Here is an 18,831-nt window from a genome sequence, read left to right as displayed (position 1 = left end):
AAATAAATAGTAACTGTAACGTACAAATTCACAGTGGTTTTAAGAGGATCATACCCTGCTTTTATTTACTCACAATTTAGCCATACCTTTTCATTATCCCGGTTGTGTTTACTAATTGGTGACATTGGTTCAGAAAAATCAGTTTCATTATCTACTGCATACTGTCTGCCAGACAGAAAATCCCGTAGTTGACTCTGTAAGAAATACAAGATGTTACTAACAAAATGCTACGCCAACTGTAAAAAATATTTCACACCTAGCTCTACTTAGTGTCTCTGATGTTCCAGTGTACAGCACATTACCTGACTTTTGTTGGCAGTCCATAATATTACACGCAATTAAATTTCCTAACAATCTGTTTCCAATGGCATTTGTACTCAAAGAGTTTTACAAGTTCAGAGTTAAAAGATGACCTTGGAAATTTCATCTGAGCCTTTTATTTGTACGGAAGAAAGTCTTAGCTAATGCCCACAATAAATGCTTCATTTTGGAATATACATAAGTAAATCTATTTTCCTAAGCCACAATATTTCAAACAAAATAAGAGTTTCCACGAAAAAATAATTTATAAAGAGATATTTGCTTTCAGCCTGACACACTACTCAATATCTCCATATTATTTCATTTATTCTAAGGGATTGAAGATTATACAGGTATGTACAAACACAAACACACACACAATTCCTGATAAGTAAACCTGAAGGAAAGGGACAAACTGAATTAACAAAGCCCAGTGAGATATTGCAAAATTATAACTAAAGTAACTCACCAATATATACTCCTTGAAAAGAAATAGCATTTGCCACAATTCTACTGATATGATAAGCTGGTACTCATAAAGAGTTAATCAAGTGATAAAAAAAAAAACTAGAAAGCCTAGGATTTTGTTGTTTATAACATATACAATTTTTCAATCTCAAAATTCAAGATCACCAAAATAAGAATTTACTATTTAACAAATTTTGAATAATGGTAGTACTCACACTTGTGTTTCTTATGTTTTCAGAAGAGATGCTGAAAGCAAAGATTTATTTTTCCATAAACACAATATTATTTTTAGAAATGGGAGAATATTACCTTCTAGTTAAGAAACACTTTCATATTTAATTACATGCAAAGTACATTATTCTAGATCAGTTCAGTGGGTATCAAGGTATGATCCAAGTACTTCTGAGGTCCTTAAGACCCATTCAGGGGATCTGGGAAGTCCTCCTTTTCCAACTATGTATCAATGTGAATCTGAATTTTCTTGATATACTTCAATCAAACTAACTTATCAAATAGAAGCAGACATGTGAATCCAGGTATTTTCTATCACACATGATATTAAAGATACTCATAAAAATGTAAAACAATGTCACTATTCTCACAATTTTTTTATTTTTGGAAAATAAAGTTATTCTTCATAACATAATGTTATTCATATTAAAATGTAATAGGTTCAATATCAATATTTTAATAACTGATAAACATTTTAAACATTTCTCTTTAATTTTTAATATGGAAAATATCAATAGATATAATCCACATAAACAAAATCTCCTTCTAGTCCTAAATAATTTTTAGTGTAAAGCAGTTCCTAGACCTCAAAGTTAGACAAGGACTCTAGATAATATAGCAGGGCTTCCCTGGTGGCGCAGTAGTTGAGAGTCTGCCTGCCGATGCAGGGGACACGGGTTCAGGCCCCGGTCTGGGAAGGTCCCACATGCCACGGAGTGGCTGAGCCGGTGAGCCATGGCTGCTGAGCCTGAGCGTCCGGAGCCTGTGCTCCGCAACGGGAGAGGCCACAAGAGTGAGAGGCCCACGTACCGCAAAAAAAAGAAAAAAAAAAAATATATATATAGCATAAAGCTTTCTTAGGCAAGATAAAAATCACAATATATTTGCTGTGGTACATTATTAATTTTACTGATTTGTATCTTTACTGATTTGACAGGTTGCTACTCACTGTATTTTTATCCTCTTATTTGGAAGATGTACTGTATTTTTCCATTCCATTAATAGTTGCCTTAACTCTCCCTGTACTCAAATCAGACTCATATTTCTCTATTCATTTTTAAAAGTGATAATGCCTGCTACTTACCCCTAACAAACTACGAAGTTTAGCAGTTTTAATTCTAAACTAGTATCAGAATCTCTCTTAGGGTAAGTCTTCCATTTTAGCTCACATATTCCCAGTCCATCCTTATCATTTTAATTGCACATACACACTCCAAGTTTTAGTGCTCACTACCATCTTTCCCTAGATAGACCGCTGCTCCAGTTCATCTGTTTAATTATTAGTCTTTGGAAAGGTAAATGCTTCACACGAGGTATGATGATGACATTCTTTAAATTTTTGCATATCCTCACAAATCCTTCCTTAACTTGGCTGATAAATGATATCTTGATTGAGGATGGAATTCTTAGGTCACTTTCAGGACATGCTATTTAATTTTTTGTTCTTTTTAAATAACTTGTTCTTTCTGCCAGGAAATTAAGAGTTCAGGAATTTTACCAGGATATGTCTAGGTATGTGTCATTTCTCATCAATTCAGCCTGGAACTTCATAAACACTCCTTAGGAGATTCAGGAAAATATTTATTATAACAAATGTAGTTGTAATAAATATATGATTTATTTTATCATGGCCTCTTTTGCATCTGTTCTTTTTTCTCCTTCTAGAACTCCTAACATTTATATGTTAAATCCTCTAGATCTAACCTCTAAGTTTCTTAATCCTCTAGATCTAACCTCCAAGTTTCTTAACTTTCCCTCTTTGTTTCTTTATGTGTTTTACTCTGTGCTTTACTTATTGTACTTGACTTTCAGGATACTAATTTGAGTCTGAATTCATCTGTTACATTGGGAAAACTTTTCTTCTTTTTTTTTTAAAAAATGTCTAGAAAGTCTTATGTTTAGGTATATACTTGAAGTTCCTTGAGTACTTATTATTTCGCTGGATTCAATTTGCTATCATTCCCTTCAAGCAGCTCTATTTTGTTAGGCATGTGTGTTCTTAGCTGATTCATCTTTCTGGCCACTGAGACCCCTTAGGTGACCGTTGCTTCTCTTCACTGGCTCTTTGGGGCCCAGCTGACTGTTGAGGTCCATTAAGTGATGACAGTTCTATGAGTAATGGAAGTTGAAATGGTCTCTACTCCTTATTGAGCAGCAGTGGAGAAATAAGCAAGCTTCTAGTCACCTGCTTAGGCTGAAAAACAGTCTTCTTGTGGTCTCTCAAGCCTCACCAACAGTAAGACCATCCACTCAGCTACTCTGCTGCTTCTTGAGAGTAAAACAACCCTGGCACACTCATAGAAGGCATTTATTGACCTTCCTCAGATTTCTGAGGGCTGCTTAGCTCTTCTCAGGACCTACCACTTCTGCTCCTCAGCCCAGGTCTCTGATTTTGTCCTCCAGATAATTACTCAGTTCATGAGAGCAATCTCTGTAACAATTCTCCCTACTTAGAGTCCAGTTAGCATCCAAGGACTTCTATGCTCCCAGATGCCCATGGGCCCTGCATCCATGTTCCTCAGGAGAGGAATTATAAAAGTAGGAAACAAAGGAGAAAGGGCTATCATTCAAATTATGTTCCCAGAACTTCCCTGTCTTACCTTTATCTTAATTCCTCTTAATTCTTGCCTTATTTAGGCTACAATAAATCAAAAACAAAAAAGCTTATTAGGATCATGATATTTTAGGACCCTGAAGCTCAGAAATATTTAGAACTTTCTGATATGTATCTTTAAAGATACTTTTAGCATAAATTAGGGTTACATTTAGCATATTTTTGAAATGTCGATCTAGGGATATTTTCCTGCTCACTTTTTCCTCGCTGCAAATTTCCTTTGAGTAACATAAGTACCAGAGATCAAGTTGTTAGCCTTCTAAGATTTAAATGCAGAAAATTTTCTGCTTCATATATTACCATCTCAGCAGTTCCCACTTCATTTCTGATGTTCTTCAAAGGAGACATATTGATATTTGGAGACAGAACTTCCTCAAATGTAAAACCTTATATATCTCACACTATAAGCTGATTCACTTAAATGAAGAAACTTATTAGAGGACTTATATGCAAAGGATAAAATGAAAACAAAGACCTCAGGCAGATTATACTCTCACTGGCTTATCAGAAACTCATGTTTGTTGTTCCTACAATCTAATACTTGTGTTTGATGAACTTCTCTAAATTAACTTTGTGAAAAGTAGTTAAAAATCATCTCTACAGGTAAGCAAATAAAACATAACTAGAGAGGAATAAAAAAAACTGTCTTCACTCACAAGTATCCTCATCATGGTGTGGATGAGTATGTGTGGGTATGCATGTACACGTGTGTGCATGTATTTTGAGAAAGTTACAAAAAGGCAAAGGTTTCCATGATAGCCCCATGAGGCAAAGACAACAAACCGCCTGCCAGTATCCATTCTCCCCTTCTTCCTTAGTATCAGAGCTTTCTTTTATCTCCTGGCATATTACTACCCAGAATAAAGACTATATTCTCCATCCTTACTAGCATGTTGGTCTGGCCATATGACTAAGCTTTGCTTAATGAGATGGAAGCAAAAGAGCTACATCTCTTTCAAAGGAAAAGAGAGTGTGGTGCTCCCTTACTATTTCCTGCTGCATGAAATGCTGATACAATGTCTGGAGCTCCAACAACTATCTTGGACCACAAATGATCTTGAGGGTAGAAGTCAAGAACTAAGACAGGAGAGCAGACTGACAGTAAAATCCTAGGTACTATCTGATAACCATGAACCTATCATATCAGTCCTAGATGCTAACCTTTTGACATCTTTTATAAAAGAATGAAACAAACTTCCATTGTCTTAAACAACTGTTATTGTGGTTTCTATTCTAAGCAGACAAAACATTATTCCCAAGTATCAGATAGTAATATTTATAAACTATTTTAATATCTGAGAAAATCCAGTAAACATTTTCTTCTAGTTATGGCTGCAATTATTCTTTTATTACCACTGTTTAATTACTACTTTAGTGGCACTTGGTATACGTTAAGATAAAGAAATATATTTTCAATACTTTAAAACAAACTAGATATATTCAAATATATTCTAAAACAGTTTATCAACTATAATGTAGACAAAACCAAACTGCAAGGGATGCTACTCCATTAACTTTAAAATTTATACTCTATAAAAAAATAAGGCAATGAATGTGTCTGCAAAAAAAAAGGAATAGTGTATTACCTCATGTATATTGCATCATACTATCCTCATGAAATGATACTCTATCTTAGTAAAAACTATTACTAATCCATAGAAAGAGTCATAGCAATCATTTATACAATATATGCCAAATGAACAGATGCACATTAAACCAAGAAAATACAAAATCAATCCCTGACATAATTCAAAAAGAAATCACGTACTTGATACTGATTTATTAAAAATGTTTTGATCTAATAAGTAGCTGTCCTTATATTTCAACCAAATAATAACACAAATTCAACAAAATTTACCACCAAGATATTTCTCTCCAGTAATGACTAGCTTTCAAGTAGCTAAATTTTCCATTCTTAACATGATCCAAAGAGCAAAAGCATTATCAAGTTATTATAAATGCTGATCCATCATTTAAAGTAAAAATAAATCTAGCCAAATTTTAATTTGATTAAGATAAAATTATTTTAAAAATACTTACAGGAGATATGTTGGCATAATTTTCATAATTTGAAGTCAAAACATTACATTTTTTATAAACATCGATCATATCTAACATGTTACTATTCTTTAAGAAATCATCATAAATCTTCCTAATGTTCTCATAATGGTCAATCACTTTCATATTTTCAACTGGTAAGTTCAATTTCTCATGTAGTAAGTATTTCCAGGCCAATAAGACATCGCTGAGAGAGACTGTAAATTCTCCACTGTACTGAAAGAGATAATGCCAAAAATAAAATGATAAAGTTGGATGCTAGATATTCATTAACTTACAATTAAGATAGAAAGTACAAACTGAATTTTGTCATAGAAAAGTCTACATTGAATTCCTGTGGATTTTAAAAGAACATCAAAGTTGAGCTATGGCATAATTTTAAAACCAGATATAAAAGAAAAAGATTTTGATGATTTTTAAAAATATGAACTATAATAAGTTTGCACATGACAAATTTAGCAAATATAGTCATCTTATTTCCTGAACTTCACTAAATTTCTTCTACCCAAAGTGGGGAGATGGGTGAGCAGTGAACTGAACTTAAGTGCTATTGACTGGGGAAACATTTGATTCTGTTAATACTTAGTTCCTTTTAGTTCTTTTTGCTAATGTATTTTTAATCTCTTATTTAAAACTGTCATGTCATACTGAATTCCTACATATCACATTATTCCAAGTGTTAGTCTTAATGCATGAACATAAAAATTAAATTTTTAAAAATTATGTTTTATTTCATTATTATTTCAGAAGCAAAATATCGGTGCTAAAATTTGGGGTCAGAAAAGAATTTTGAATCTTCCCTGCTCATCATCGCACTAAACTATAACAAACAAGTGCTAAGAAGCCATAGTCAGGTTTCTTTCTATAAGTTGTCAGATGTTACTAATCAGACAAAATTGTTCGTTTTTTCCTCTTCTTCAATATCTACATGATAAATTATCTCAGTGGACATGTTGAAGATTTTTAATTGATTGCATTCCGTCCCACTTAATATCTCAGATATTAATAATGGTGCCCTCCAAAACATGATAGACCTAATTCAGTAAAAAAATTCTAACTACTCCTTTCTGCAGCATGAGTAACAAATAATTTTAAGTATCCATACATGGTTTTGAGATACAGATTTTGTTGCCCTCTTCCATAGTTAATATGCTAGTAGTTTCTGCTAACAGCAATATCTTCCCATTAATAGCATTTAAAATAATGGGTGCGTATTTAAATAGTACTAGTCATTGGAACTAAATTATAACATCATCTTTAGCCAATGAAGAATAATAGAAAGAAATCAAACACAGCCAAATAATATATTATTTTCTACATATCTGACTCTTTCAAATCTCTATATCTTTTATAAAGATATTTTCTAACTACTATCCAAATTTAAGACAAGGTGCTCAAACTGCCTTAAAATAATTAACTCTTTACTCAACCATATGGAGGCAACTAAGGAAATTATCTTTATTGTCCTTGGAGTAGAGACCTGTTATATAAAAATTATGAAAATTAATTATATTTCATGAAATTAGTTCAATGAACAACCAAAAGAATGAGTAACTCTCAAACACTGGACCCATAACCCAAATGTAAGACAGATTTGTAATATCTCAGCATTGCATCAAAATTGTATACTTTACTTCCCAATCCCACAAAGGTTACATACCATAAAATTTCCAAGTGGTATTTAAGTTAAATAAATCCAGTTATTTAGAGTTTCAAAACTAAATTGTTTTATCTCAGAAATTCCTAAAAACTATTTTGGTATAACATCCTTCATGTTAAAAATAAATTAAGATTTTGCCTAATATAAATGTACAAATCTCATCCTAATGACTATAACTAGTTAAAGTAAAACTATACAAGCTTTTTTATTTTTGTCAAGAAAACTGGTTACTTGTTTATTGTGTTACAACAGCAATGAAAAGTCCCCATCTACCACCCTTTATAACTGTAAAGATTAAACTGCAGTTGGAATCAGTATATTCATCATTTACCCCCAAAAACGCCATATCAGAGTACATCAGAGTCTGTCTACTCCATTTCTTTAACAAGCAATGAAGAACTTCATGCTCGTGCACAATACGGAATCGTAGCTTTTTTTATTTGTACAGAAAAAAATGGACAAAACTTCCCTCCCCATCAAGGTTGTTAGAAGAAATTAGGTAATGAAAGGGAGAAATGCAAATCCTAAAGTCAACCAGTGCTTTTCGCATAACTCCAAATAAAAAACAACAATGAAAGTGCTCTAAGGTCTGGAAATCTCTCTATAGTACAGAGGTGCAAGGAAGCGATAGATTTCTCTCATCACATTTACAAGTTTAATGTTCTAAAAAAGTCTTTCCTCCAGGGAAACTCATGTGATCAATTACTGAATATAATCACACAACTCCATTTGAACTAGTCTGAATTCAATGTGCTTAGTCTAGAACCATCCTTGATTAGAATTAGTCTTATGATACATTTTAATAGATAAATATATGAAGACTAATCAAAAATTATTTTTAAGAATAAAGTATCTTAGCCCTTTGTATATCAAATCAGAACCTGAAAGGTAAAAGAATGTACATTATTTTCACATATACAAACTATGTGCTAAAGTAAAAAAAATAAAATGTCCTTTAATTCAAGCCCAAGCTCTGTCCATGAAACTGCCGGCAGGTTATACGCCAGGAGAAAGGTCCTTCACACTGAGGGTCTCTCCTGCTTGTCTCTAGCAAGGCCGTGTTTTCACCATCATCCTCTTTAAAACTGGCCTCGCAAGGCAGCACGGAGTCGCTGGTGGTGGGCAGTGCTGAGCTGCCCGCGTCACTTCTGTCACCATCTGGTAAAGTAAGACTCAGATCTGCAGTCGAAACGCCCCTGGGGGAGATTCTGGGGCGGGCGTCTCCTGCATGTCCTCAAGCTCTCCCCAATATCCCAGGGTTTTGATGACATCAAGTTTACACATTGGACACATTCGGTGATCCAAAAGCCATGGGTCAATGCATATTCTATAAAAAATACGCTTGCATGGCAGGATTCTGATAACATCCTTTCCTTTAAAATTTTCAATACACACTGCACAACTTTCAGCATCAATTCCCTTTTCTCCATGCTTTACAGTATGAAGAGGAAGCTGCCCAATAAGTTTGTTTCTTTTCTATGGCTCTGACTTCCAAACTGTGAGCCAGTGTATAGGAAGCGCTGTATATAGTAAAATATTAGCCAGGCTAATGAGATAATCATTATGGTGATGAAGGCGATGGCCACAAACACCACTGACTGCTGATGAACTCCTGTACGTGCCGTGTGCCGAGCCCTATGGTCATTGTGACCGGAATGTCTTTCTGCACCAGATCCACAATTTCTCTTCCTTTGGGGTCGCTAACAATAATGACTACTATATTTCCGGTTCCCGCGTGGGACAAGGGCGCGGTGAGGTTCCCGTGGCACTCCTCGTTGTACGGGACCACGGCCGAGGCGTTCCACCACGCTGCCGCCAACACCTTGTCCTTGAAGGTGCCGCCCCCGCGGCCGCGGGGCACGAGAAAGCGCGTGCAGGACGCGCAACCCTCGGGGTCACGGTTCTCGGCGTGCGGGACGCCCACCAGGCCCCGCGCGCCCTCCTTGGGCGAACTCTCGCCAAAGCGGCCGCTCTCCGAGGCGCTCCGCACGCTCTGGTTGGCCTACGGGTCCACGTACTCGGTGCTCACCATTGCCGAGTACCACTGGAGCGCCCGGCCCCGGACCCCGGGCCCCGGTCCCCGGGTCCCGGGCGCGCACAGGGCCAGCGCTAGCAGCGCCAGCGAGCCGCGGGCCTCGGGTCGCCGCCGCCACGCCATGGCCCTGCCGCCGGGCTGACTGGGAGAGGGCCGGGCGGGAGCCGGAGGGCGCTGGCGTGCGAGGCCACCAAAAAGCGCGGAGAAGTCGACGCCAGCTGCAGAGCCCGGGAAGACCCAGTCCCAGCGGCCTATACAAGCTCTTGATCTTGTGAGAAAAGGTTTTGACTAGATTAACAGTGTTTATACTGGGATTATAAAAACATTTTAAATACAAATAAAAATACACTCCAAATATCAGCTTTCATGATCAGGTGCCCACCATGACAGCGTAATGTTATTCAAACCAGTAACAACTGATTGAGAGGGTCTGTGGTCAAATCAGAAAATGTTTTGCTAGGAAAACACGCCAGCTGGCTAATATCTGAAGGAAGTTCAAAATGTTCAATGCTTTAGTTCTCTGATGGACATAAGAAGGATTGTATTTCACAAGAATAAAATGAGAAAAATGGAGAGTTACGTTTTATCAGAGCGCTTGTACTTTTTACATTTTACCAAAGTTACTTTTATAATTATTCAAAATTTTAAATAAACTTTACATTTTTAACTAACTGGAATTCTTGTTATGGAAAGAGAAAAGATAACAGATTTACTTAAGAGCATTAATTGGCTGTGTGACCTTGAGTAAGATACTGAAATCCCTCTGAGTCAGCTTCCTTGGTTATAAAGTAAGACTGTACAGATTAAATAACACCTGATAAATGTTAGGTAATAAAAACTGTCAGTTTCCTTTCTCTTTTCTTATTCAAGTAAAATAATTATTTGTTTGTTGGGGGAAGGGTAGTAGATAAATGTAATACAATTTTAAAAACAGTTTCTTCTTATTTGTTATGTCACTGCTGGATCATTTTCAAATCTAACAGTCAACCCGAGGTGCTGTGATTGCTTCCTATGAAGCTATAAAATTAATAGCTTTGTTTCATCCAAAGGACCATTTGTAATGTTCTTAAGGCTACTTAAGGTGAATAACAGCCTTAATAACATAATGGCCAGACAAATTAAAACTATGAAGCCAATTCCGAAGAAAAGAAAGGCTAAAATTTTATTTGCAATGTAGTAATGAAGTTATACATATTTGCCATATAACGAAATTAATAATCCTCAGTGAATCTATAATAGCTTAAATCTTTAGCGGTATTAAAACTGCTAGAGAGGTGTTATATTATTTAAGCTAAAATATCCCCCCACCTAAGAAAATATTCCAAGACCCTAAAACTCAAAAGTTATTTTCTTTCTCCCCACTAAAGCAGTTAAGAAAACAAGCGCACCAATAAACAGACTAACAACTCTACCAGGTATTCAAAGGTTTCATTGTAATCAAATGTTATTGTAAGGACTATTACTTTAGGGGCCTATGTTCTCAAACTTCAGAGAATTAAAAAACTAAACAGAGCTCAAAGTAGAGGGTGGAAAATATAGATGAAGGATATATACAACCAACTCCACCTTTTTATTACTATCTGCTACTTATGAATGCACCTGCAGGCAAGTGTATGTTGTTTCACATTGCCAAGTGACTTGAAGTCTGAGCACAGATGGGGATGCCTGAGCTGACTCTGTACATGGAGAGTTAAAGTAAAACTGACCCACGACCCACCATATCCACTGCACACGTGCATGCATATATATATGAACTTGGAAAAGTTTAGTTGCAATTCATCTTTCCTCTTCTTTCCCACCCAGAGTCTGAATTTTCACAGTGAATTAACAAGTAGAAAATTAACAAGTAGAAAGCGATACTGAGTGAATGCTACATAGACAAATCCTGAAGAAAAAGTGACTTGTATTGAATATTTCAATATGTCAAAATTTTTACAATGAGAACTAAATTTTCTTCAGGGTACATTTCACTTAGCTTGTGGATATATTTTTTTAATTATTCATAAACAAACAAAGGAGGTGATTTGAACATGGTCTGTTTGATTCCAGAACAATAGTCCTCAATCACTATTCAATAATGATTCTTAATAATTTCACTTTCTCTCTCTCCTTATTTTCTAGTGCATGATCACCAAGGTTTAACCTTAAGCTGGCCCATTCCATTATACAATATCCTCATAATATATTATTTACCTTAGTACCATTTCTTCAGATTACTAAAGAAGGACAGATTTTTTAAAAAATGCTCAGGCAGTAAAATTGGCAAGACTTGAAAATGAATTACAAAGGGGAGCAAAGGAAAGAGACCGTATCATGGTCCTTAGGTATCTAGCTTCAGTGACTGAGTGTGGAAGGTAAGGTAGGTGGTAAGTTGAGGAAGCAAACAATGTGATCTACTTTTAAAAATTGATGTGGAGACAGTAATCAAGGTAAAATGTCCAGTGAGTACTTGACCATACCAGAGTAAGACTCAGTAGAGAGGTCTAGCATATGAATACTGGTGAAACAGGAAGTACATCCAGTGAAAGTGGGTAAACGGAGCACACTGGAAGATATCAACAAAGTGTATAACATATATCTAAAATATATGTACAACTCTTTCAAAGAGTGAGAAAGAGACAAAAATAAGCTGACAGTAAAATAAGCATAGGAAATGAATAAACAATTCAAAAAAGGATACCTAAATGGTCAGATAAGAATTTTAAAAGGTGCTAAATGCTTTAGCTAGCAGAAAAATCAAAATGAAATATCACTTTTTTTCTTTTCTAATGAAGTTTGATAACACCTAATATGGAGAGAAATAAGAAAATGGTAATCTCCCACACTGTTGATATAAATGTCAATTCTAACAGCCAAGTTGAAGAGCAGTATGGAAGTATCAAGGCAAATTAAAGATGTACCTACTATATGACCCACTGAGTATGGGGCTTAGATTACGTCTTGCTCAGTGCACAGACATCTCATTTCAGTGCAAAACTGTAATACCAAACAACTTCAAACAACCCAAAAGTCCATCTACGAATAAAATGTATCAGTCACACAAAGGATGACTGTTAAGATGAATAAATCGTATCAAATTTTCTGTCTATCAGTACCTGATGAAGTCCTGAAAACAATGTTGGATGATAAAAGCAAGACGCAGAAAAATGTATACCATTTGTTATAATTTTAAAACAGACACTTTAACAGTGCAATTTGTACAACTGGATATACAGAGAAGCACCTCCTGGTATAAAATACCTAAAATTACAGGAGAAAATAGGAAAACTTTTATTAAGCATGACTGAATTGTCCATAAGAGAAGGGAAATTACAAAAGGTCAAAAGCAGTGAAAAAGTGCCAATACAGAAGGGTAAGCAAATGGCAGGGTCTGTGCTTCCCTGGTGTCTACCACACCCTGGCATTTAAGAACCTGATTTTTATGAACTCTGAGCACAAAGTTTAGGAGACAAAGCTGACCATAAGAAGGCAGGAAACTGGATCAGAGACATTCCTTGCCCACCTTCCATATACAGCCAAAAGCCCCTAAAGATCAACACTCTTACTGTGTCCACTAGAACAAAATCTGCCCAGCAGAAGGTGATGGTAGAGATACTTGCTGGTGATGATTTTTGAAGCAGTCTCAGCATTGTGCTTACCTCTCTGGGTAATCTTCACTTAGATTTTTGCTTAATACTTAGTTTCTGCTGAGATAGGGGAAACCAGTTATCTACCTTGGCAGAAAATTGGGGGTTTATTCCCTGGACAGGGTAAAATAGTCTCTGGATTGAAGAATGCAGCTGAGGAAGAGAACCCAAATGAAAATCATAGGAATCACATGACATTTTATATTCTAAATTTTGACACACTTTCAGGCACCCATCACATAGGCAGCTCAACTTTACACCCTTCATGCAGGAGGAAAGAAGACTCTTTTCCGAGGAAACTGTTCCAAAAGGGATATCCTAAAGATATCAACATCAAAGCTTCTCCAACCAAATGGCCCAGTAAGATCAGGTTGACAAGCCCTAACCCTGCACAAAGAGCTTCCAATAAACATTTTAGTGCTCCACTTAAATATAGGTGGATGGCCAAGGATCACCATGAAGGAAGTCTCTAATCAGAAGAAAGGAAGTCCTTCCCAAATAAAACTAACAAAAACAAGGAACTTGGAGGAAACACATTATGCAAGAAGATGAAAACCTCAACAAAATATTATTAATAGTCTCAAAGGAGAAAATATTAGACCCAGGAATCAAGAACAGTATGACATTATAAAAAGAGAACAAAAAAGGGCTCTTAGAAATAAAGAGGACATTAGCAGAAAATCTAATAATTATGTCACCATTAAGCTAAAAAACTATTAAATGTGGAATCTTTGACTATTGGTTGAAAGAAAAGTAAAACAAGGTGAATGGATAAATAAAGTGATATATCCATATAACAGAATATCATGCACTGCTAAAAAGAAATGAGCTATCACACCGTGAAAAGACACAGAGGAACCTTAAATGCATATAACTAAATGAAAGAAGTCAATCTGAAAAGGCTGCATACTATGTTCCAACTATGTGACACTCTGAAAAAGGCAGAACTATGGTGACAGTAAAAAGATCAGTGGTTTCCAGGGACTGAGGAGAGGGAAAGATGAATAGTAGAGCACAGAGGGTTTTTAGGGCAGTGAAACTATTCCATACATACTATAATGGTGGACATATATCATTATACATTTGTCAAAACCCACAGAATGTACAACACCAAGAGTGTTTAGGGGGGCTTCCCTGGTGGTGCAGTGGTTGAGAGTCCACCTGCCGATGCAGGGGACACAGGTTCGTGCCCCAGTCCGGGAAGATCCCACGTGCCACGGAGCAGCTGGGCCCGTGAGCCATGGCCGCTGAGCCTGCGCATCCGGAGCCTGTGCTCCGCAACGGGAGAGGCCACAACAGTGAGAGGCCCACGTACCGCAAAAAAAAAAAAAAAAAAGAAGAAATCTGGGGCAAGGAGGAAGAAAGGGAAGAAATGAACATGTATATAGACAGCTAAACAGTTGTACTGGCCTCCTTGCTATGCCTTGAACATGCGAGGCATTTTCTACCTCAGGGCCCTTGCATCTGCTGTTCCCTTTGCTTGGTAGTCCCTTGCCACAAAAATTTCCACAACTCTTCCTTCTTCCCCCCTTTCAAATCTTTGTTCAGATGGCATCATCTTGATGGGGCCTTCCTTGACCACCCTATTCCAAATCACAAGAACTCTCCCACCCCAAACTCTAAACACTCCTTAGTAGCATCTCTATTTTATTTTCCTCTGCAGCACTTATTATGACCTAAAATGCTAAATATCTTATTTATTAGAGAATTATCTGTCTCTCCTCACTAGAAGATAAATCCCATAAGAGCAGGTATTTCTTTCAGTGGTATATTCCTAGAATATATATATTCTTAGAATAACGTTATTCTAAGAACTTAATAAATGTGTGGAAAGAATAACTGACTACCTAAGATAGAATTTTGTCAAAATTTTTCTATGTTCAAAATTTATCTTAATAAACATTGTTTTAAATATGCAAAACAGCAAACCATCCACACTTAGGAAAATCTATCTCTTGTTTTAAGATTATAGAATTCCTAATTTTCAGGTGTTAAATTATTCTTCCTTTTTCAAAATGATGGTTCTAGTCACTATTTTTTCTCAATGGCTTTACGTGCTAACATGAGAAATGTTCAAATCTGTCAATATCCAATTTGGGGGGGAAATTTTATTGGTAAATGAAATCCAAAAGTCTGGGAACTAGTGACTTATAGGATTAAAATAATTCATCAGGGACTTCCCTGGCAGTCCAGTAGTTAAGACTCCACACTTCCAATGCAGGGGGCACGGCTTCGATCCCTAGTTGGGGAACTAAGATCCCACATGCGGCGTGGCACAGCCAAAAAAAAAAAAAAAAAAAAAATTCATCAGAATGCCATTTCACTATCTAGCCCAACAGACCCATTGAAACCATTCCACCCTTCAAAAATCTGCTTCTCTAGTCAAGACAGTCTCCTTACCATTTTCAAACCATCATGATTTTAATCCCCCTGATGCTTCCACTGAACTGACTTTTCCCTTCCTTCATCGCTTCTTTAAATTCTTCCCATCCAAAGACTTCTCTCCTTTAAGTATATTATATAAAATCCAAGAAGGCTTTCCTTACCACTCCAGCCTACATTCATCCTTCTCTCATCTGAATGCCTCTAGCCCCTTAGGTAGAGCTTATTCCAAACACTGGTTTGGCCCAAGCCGACTGTGTAAGAATCATTTCAGATTAAAAAAAGATTAAAAGATTAAAAAAAAGACAATTTCCAGGGTCTCAGTGCAGATTAGGAAAATCAGTGTCCAAGACTGGGGTACAGAAGCCAGTATTTTTTTTTTTTTTTTTTTTTTTTTTGCGGTACACGGGCCTCTCACTGTTGTGGCCTCTCCCGCTGCGGAGCACAGGCTCTGGACACGCAGGCTCAGCGGCCATGGCTCATGGGCCCAGCCGCTCCGCGACATGTGGGATCTTCCTGGACTGGGGCACGAACCCGTGTCCCCTGCATCGGCAGGTGGACTCTAGACCACTGCGCCACCAGGGAAGCCCCAGAAGCCAGTATTTTTTAAAAGCCCTCCCAAATGATTCTGCTTCACAGCCTGGCTTAGGAATAATTAATCTATACTACAGAGCCTGAAATTAGTCATAAAATACTTGCATTAAATAAACATTATTTATGTGTGCTTTCTAGAACTTTTCAGAGAAGAAGTTTTATCAAATAAAAATAATTTTTAACCATAATCATAATAGTTGTATGTTTACCTTAAGATTTTAAATTAAATATCAAATGTGCATGTCCCATGTCAAATTATACATATAAAAGCCTTAATTTTGAAACAAATCATTTCAAATCCAATTGTAACATTTTGACAAATATATGCAGAGGCATTTGTGAATACAGTATATTGATATTATCATAGGAGAGCATATACTGCAAAGAAATTAATGTAATTAAGTTTATTCAAATGTGCAGCAAACAAAATTCACTTAAAAAAAAAAGTTAACCTAAATACAGTCTACTAACCTGTTTGTTGTTCTCTGCCATGGAAAGCTGCAATGCCAAGAGCATGGAGTCTGCACCACATACAGTAGTTCTCTCAGAGTTACAAAAAGTGTGCCAATTCCTTCTGAACTCTTTCATCATATCCAAGACAGACTTCTGATTAAGCACAGCCATCCTCTTAAAGTAAGACAGAAGGCAATGTTAAAAAGCCTTATTTTAGTTGGAAATTGATATTTAACATGTATAAGGAAGCAGAGTTACAGAAAAATAAATAGTGAACAAGAGGTCTTTTCATATTTATAAGATTGCTTTTTAATTAAATTTAGGAAAACAGAATACAATTTCTGCCCAATCGTATTTTCCTCTCCTCTATTTTTCTTAAGCCAAATCTTTGAAAATAACAAAATCCAACCTTCAATCTGAAAATTCATACAAAACAGATAAAGGCAAATTCTGCAAACATAATTATAGACACAAACGTAGCTAATTAAAGCTGTATTTTTTAAAATACTTATTTTGAGATAGATGGTAACATCTATGGTAAAACGCAAAAGAAACAATTTCCTCCTATCCCTATACTGTCCCAAAAGGGATGGTCTATTTTCCACCCCTTTGAATCTGGGTCAGCCTTGTGACTTGATTTGACCAATAAAATGTGGCAAGAATGACATCATGGGAGTTCCGAGCCTAGATCTAGTTCCAAAAGGCCCATGCTGAAAAGAGTTAATATAGCAGGCCTGACTACTACCCTTTGAAAAGCCTGCTTACAGGGTTGGCATCTGGGAACTTAGATTTCAGGACGATTTCCTGTAAGAATGGTTCACTGTGCCTCAACTATTTGTATAAATAATATAGCTTATGCTGAACATATGCTTTTCTTTTGAGTCTGGAATTTGGGAACATAGAGGATACCTACATGTTCAGACCTCAGTAGATTCCCTGGGCACTGAATCTCTAAAGAGCTTCCCTGACAGATAACATTTCATGTGTTGTTGTAACTTGTTGCTGGTAGAATTAAGTATATCCTGTGTGACTCCACTAAGAGAAGACTTTTGGAGGCTTGTGCCTGATCTCCCCTGGACTTCACCCCATGTATCAATACCTTGTCCCTTTGCTGATTTTGCTTGGCATCTTTTTGTTGTAATATATTATAGCATGAGTACAACTGTATGTTGAGTCCTCTGAGTCCTCTTAGTAAATTATTCAACCTGAGGTGACCTTGGGGACCTCCTGACACAGGCCTTGCAGTTTTAGCTCTTGCTCTCTTGCTACTCTCAGAATGACATATGAAGAAGTGCTACTTAGCCTGCTGGAAAGGCCATATGGAGGAGAGCCAAGGCACTCCAGCTGACAACCAATACCAACTGAAAGACAAGTGAGTGAGGCTATCTTAGATTACCTAGACCCAATCAACCTGCCAGATGAAATACAGCACCATAAGTGATCCTAGGCAAGACCGGCAGAACCACATAACTAAGTCCAGCCCAAATCGCTGATCCACAAAATCATAAACATTTAAAATTGTTGTTGTTTTAAAGCCACTAAATTTCAGAGTGCTTTGTTACACAGCAATAGATAACCAATACAGTAATAGATAATATTTAGAAGCTTTCTTGGTGCCAGATACTTTTCAAAAGCTTAATATGGGCTTCCCTGGTGGCACAGTGGTTAAGAATCCGCCTGCCAATGCAGGGGACACGGGTTCAAGCCCTGGTCCAGGAAGATCCCACGTGCCACGGAGCAACTAAGCCCGTGCGCCACAACTGCTGAGCCTGCGTGCTGCGGCTGCCGAAGCCCACGTGCCTAGAGCCCGTGTTCCACAACAAGGGAAGAAGCAGTGCTTCTCACTGCAGTGAGAAGCCTGCGCACCGCAACAAACAGTAGCCCCCGCTCGCCACAACTAGAGAAAGCCCACACACAGCAACGAAGACCCAATGCAGCCAAAAATAAAGTGAAAAATTTTTTTTTAAAAAGCTTAATATTACCTTATTCAATCTTCACAGGAGTCCTATGAAGAAGGTCTATTATTATCCTCATTTTACATCTGAAGAAAGCAATACCCTATGCCACTCAGCTAGCAAATGGGGAAATAGACCTAAATCCAAGATGCCCAAATCCAAAAGCTGTGCTCTTAAATCACTATATTACATAACTTCTCCTGATAGACAAAGGCCTTTCAAAATAATTGGATGTAGTTCCAATGTTTTATATACTCAAGCCTATATGAGGCAGCCAATTCCTTTCTCTGAGTGTACAAACATGCCTCTAAACCTTATTTTCCCTACTTCCTTTTAAGTACCCCAGTCTCCAGCACAGTCACATGCCATTATCTTACTTGGGGTATTTTACTGTACACACTCCCATTTACTTACTCCTCTGTTATCTTTTTCTTCTTTTTTTATGTGACATAAAC

At 36.9% G+C, this 18,831-nt stretch overlaps 1 protein-coding gene and 1 pseudogene across 26 annotated transcripts in view; both read right to left on the bottom strand.

The window, feature by feature from the left end:
- The window catches only part of PARPBP (PARP1 binding protein), a gene marked incomplete at both ends in the record, with an annotated part of 78,793 nt that extends 62,201 nt beyond the window's left edge, over nt 1–16,592 (bottom strand). For 10 of the 25 annotated variants that reach the window (XM_082850074.1, XM_082850085.1, XM_082850096.1 and 7 more), the window contains 3 exons: nt 87–194; nt 5,654–5,887; nt 16,440–16,592. In XM_082850074.1, coding sequence (XP_082706200.1) covers nt 87–194; nt 5,654–5,887; nt 16,440–16,592 — 495 coding nt within the window. The remainder of the gene's footprint in view (nt 1–86; nt 195–5,653; nt 5,888–16,439) is intronic. The other 15 variants (XM_082850095.1, XM_082850077.1, XM_082850082.1 and 12 more) reach the window with 3 other exon arrangements.
- Nucleotides 8,287–9,489, bottom strand: LOC309968282 (E3 ubiquitin-protein ligase RNF149-like; annotated as a pseudogene). Its single transcript has one exon. The product of its transcript is annotated as an E3 ubiquitin-protein ligase RNF149-like (transcript).
- Nucleotides 16,593–18,831: the final 2,239 nt, after the last annotated feature.

This window comes from Leucopleurus acutus (genome assembly GCF_964270905.1).
Source record: "Leucopleurus acutus genome assembly, chromosome: 11".
Lineage (NCBI taxonomy): Eukaryota > Metazoa > Chordata > Mammalia > Artiodactyla > Delphinidae > Leucopleurus > Leucopleurus acutus.
Note: the sequence above shows the minus strand (reverse complement) of the source record. Positions and strands in the feature narration are given on the sequence as shown.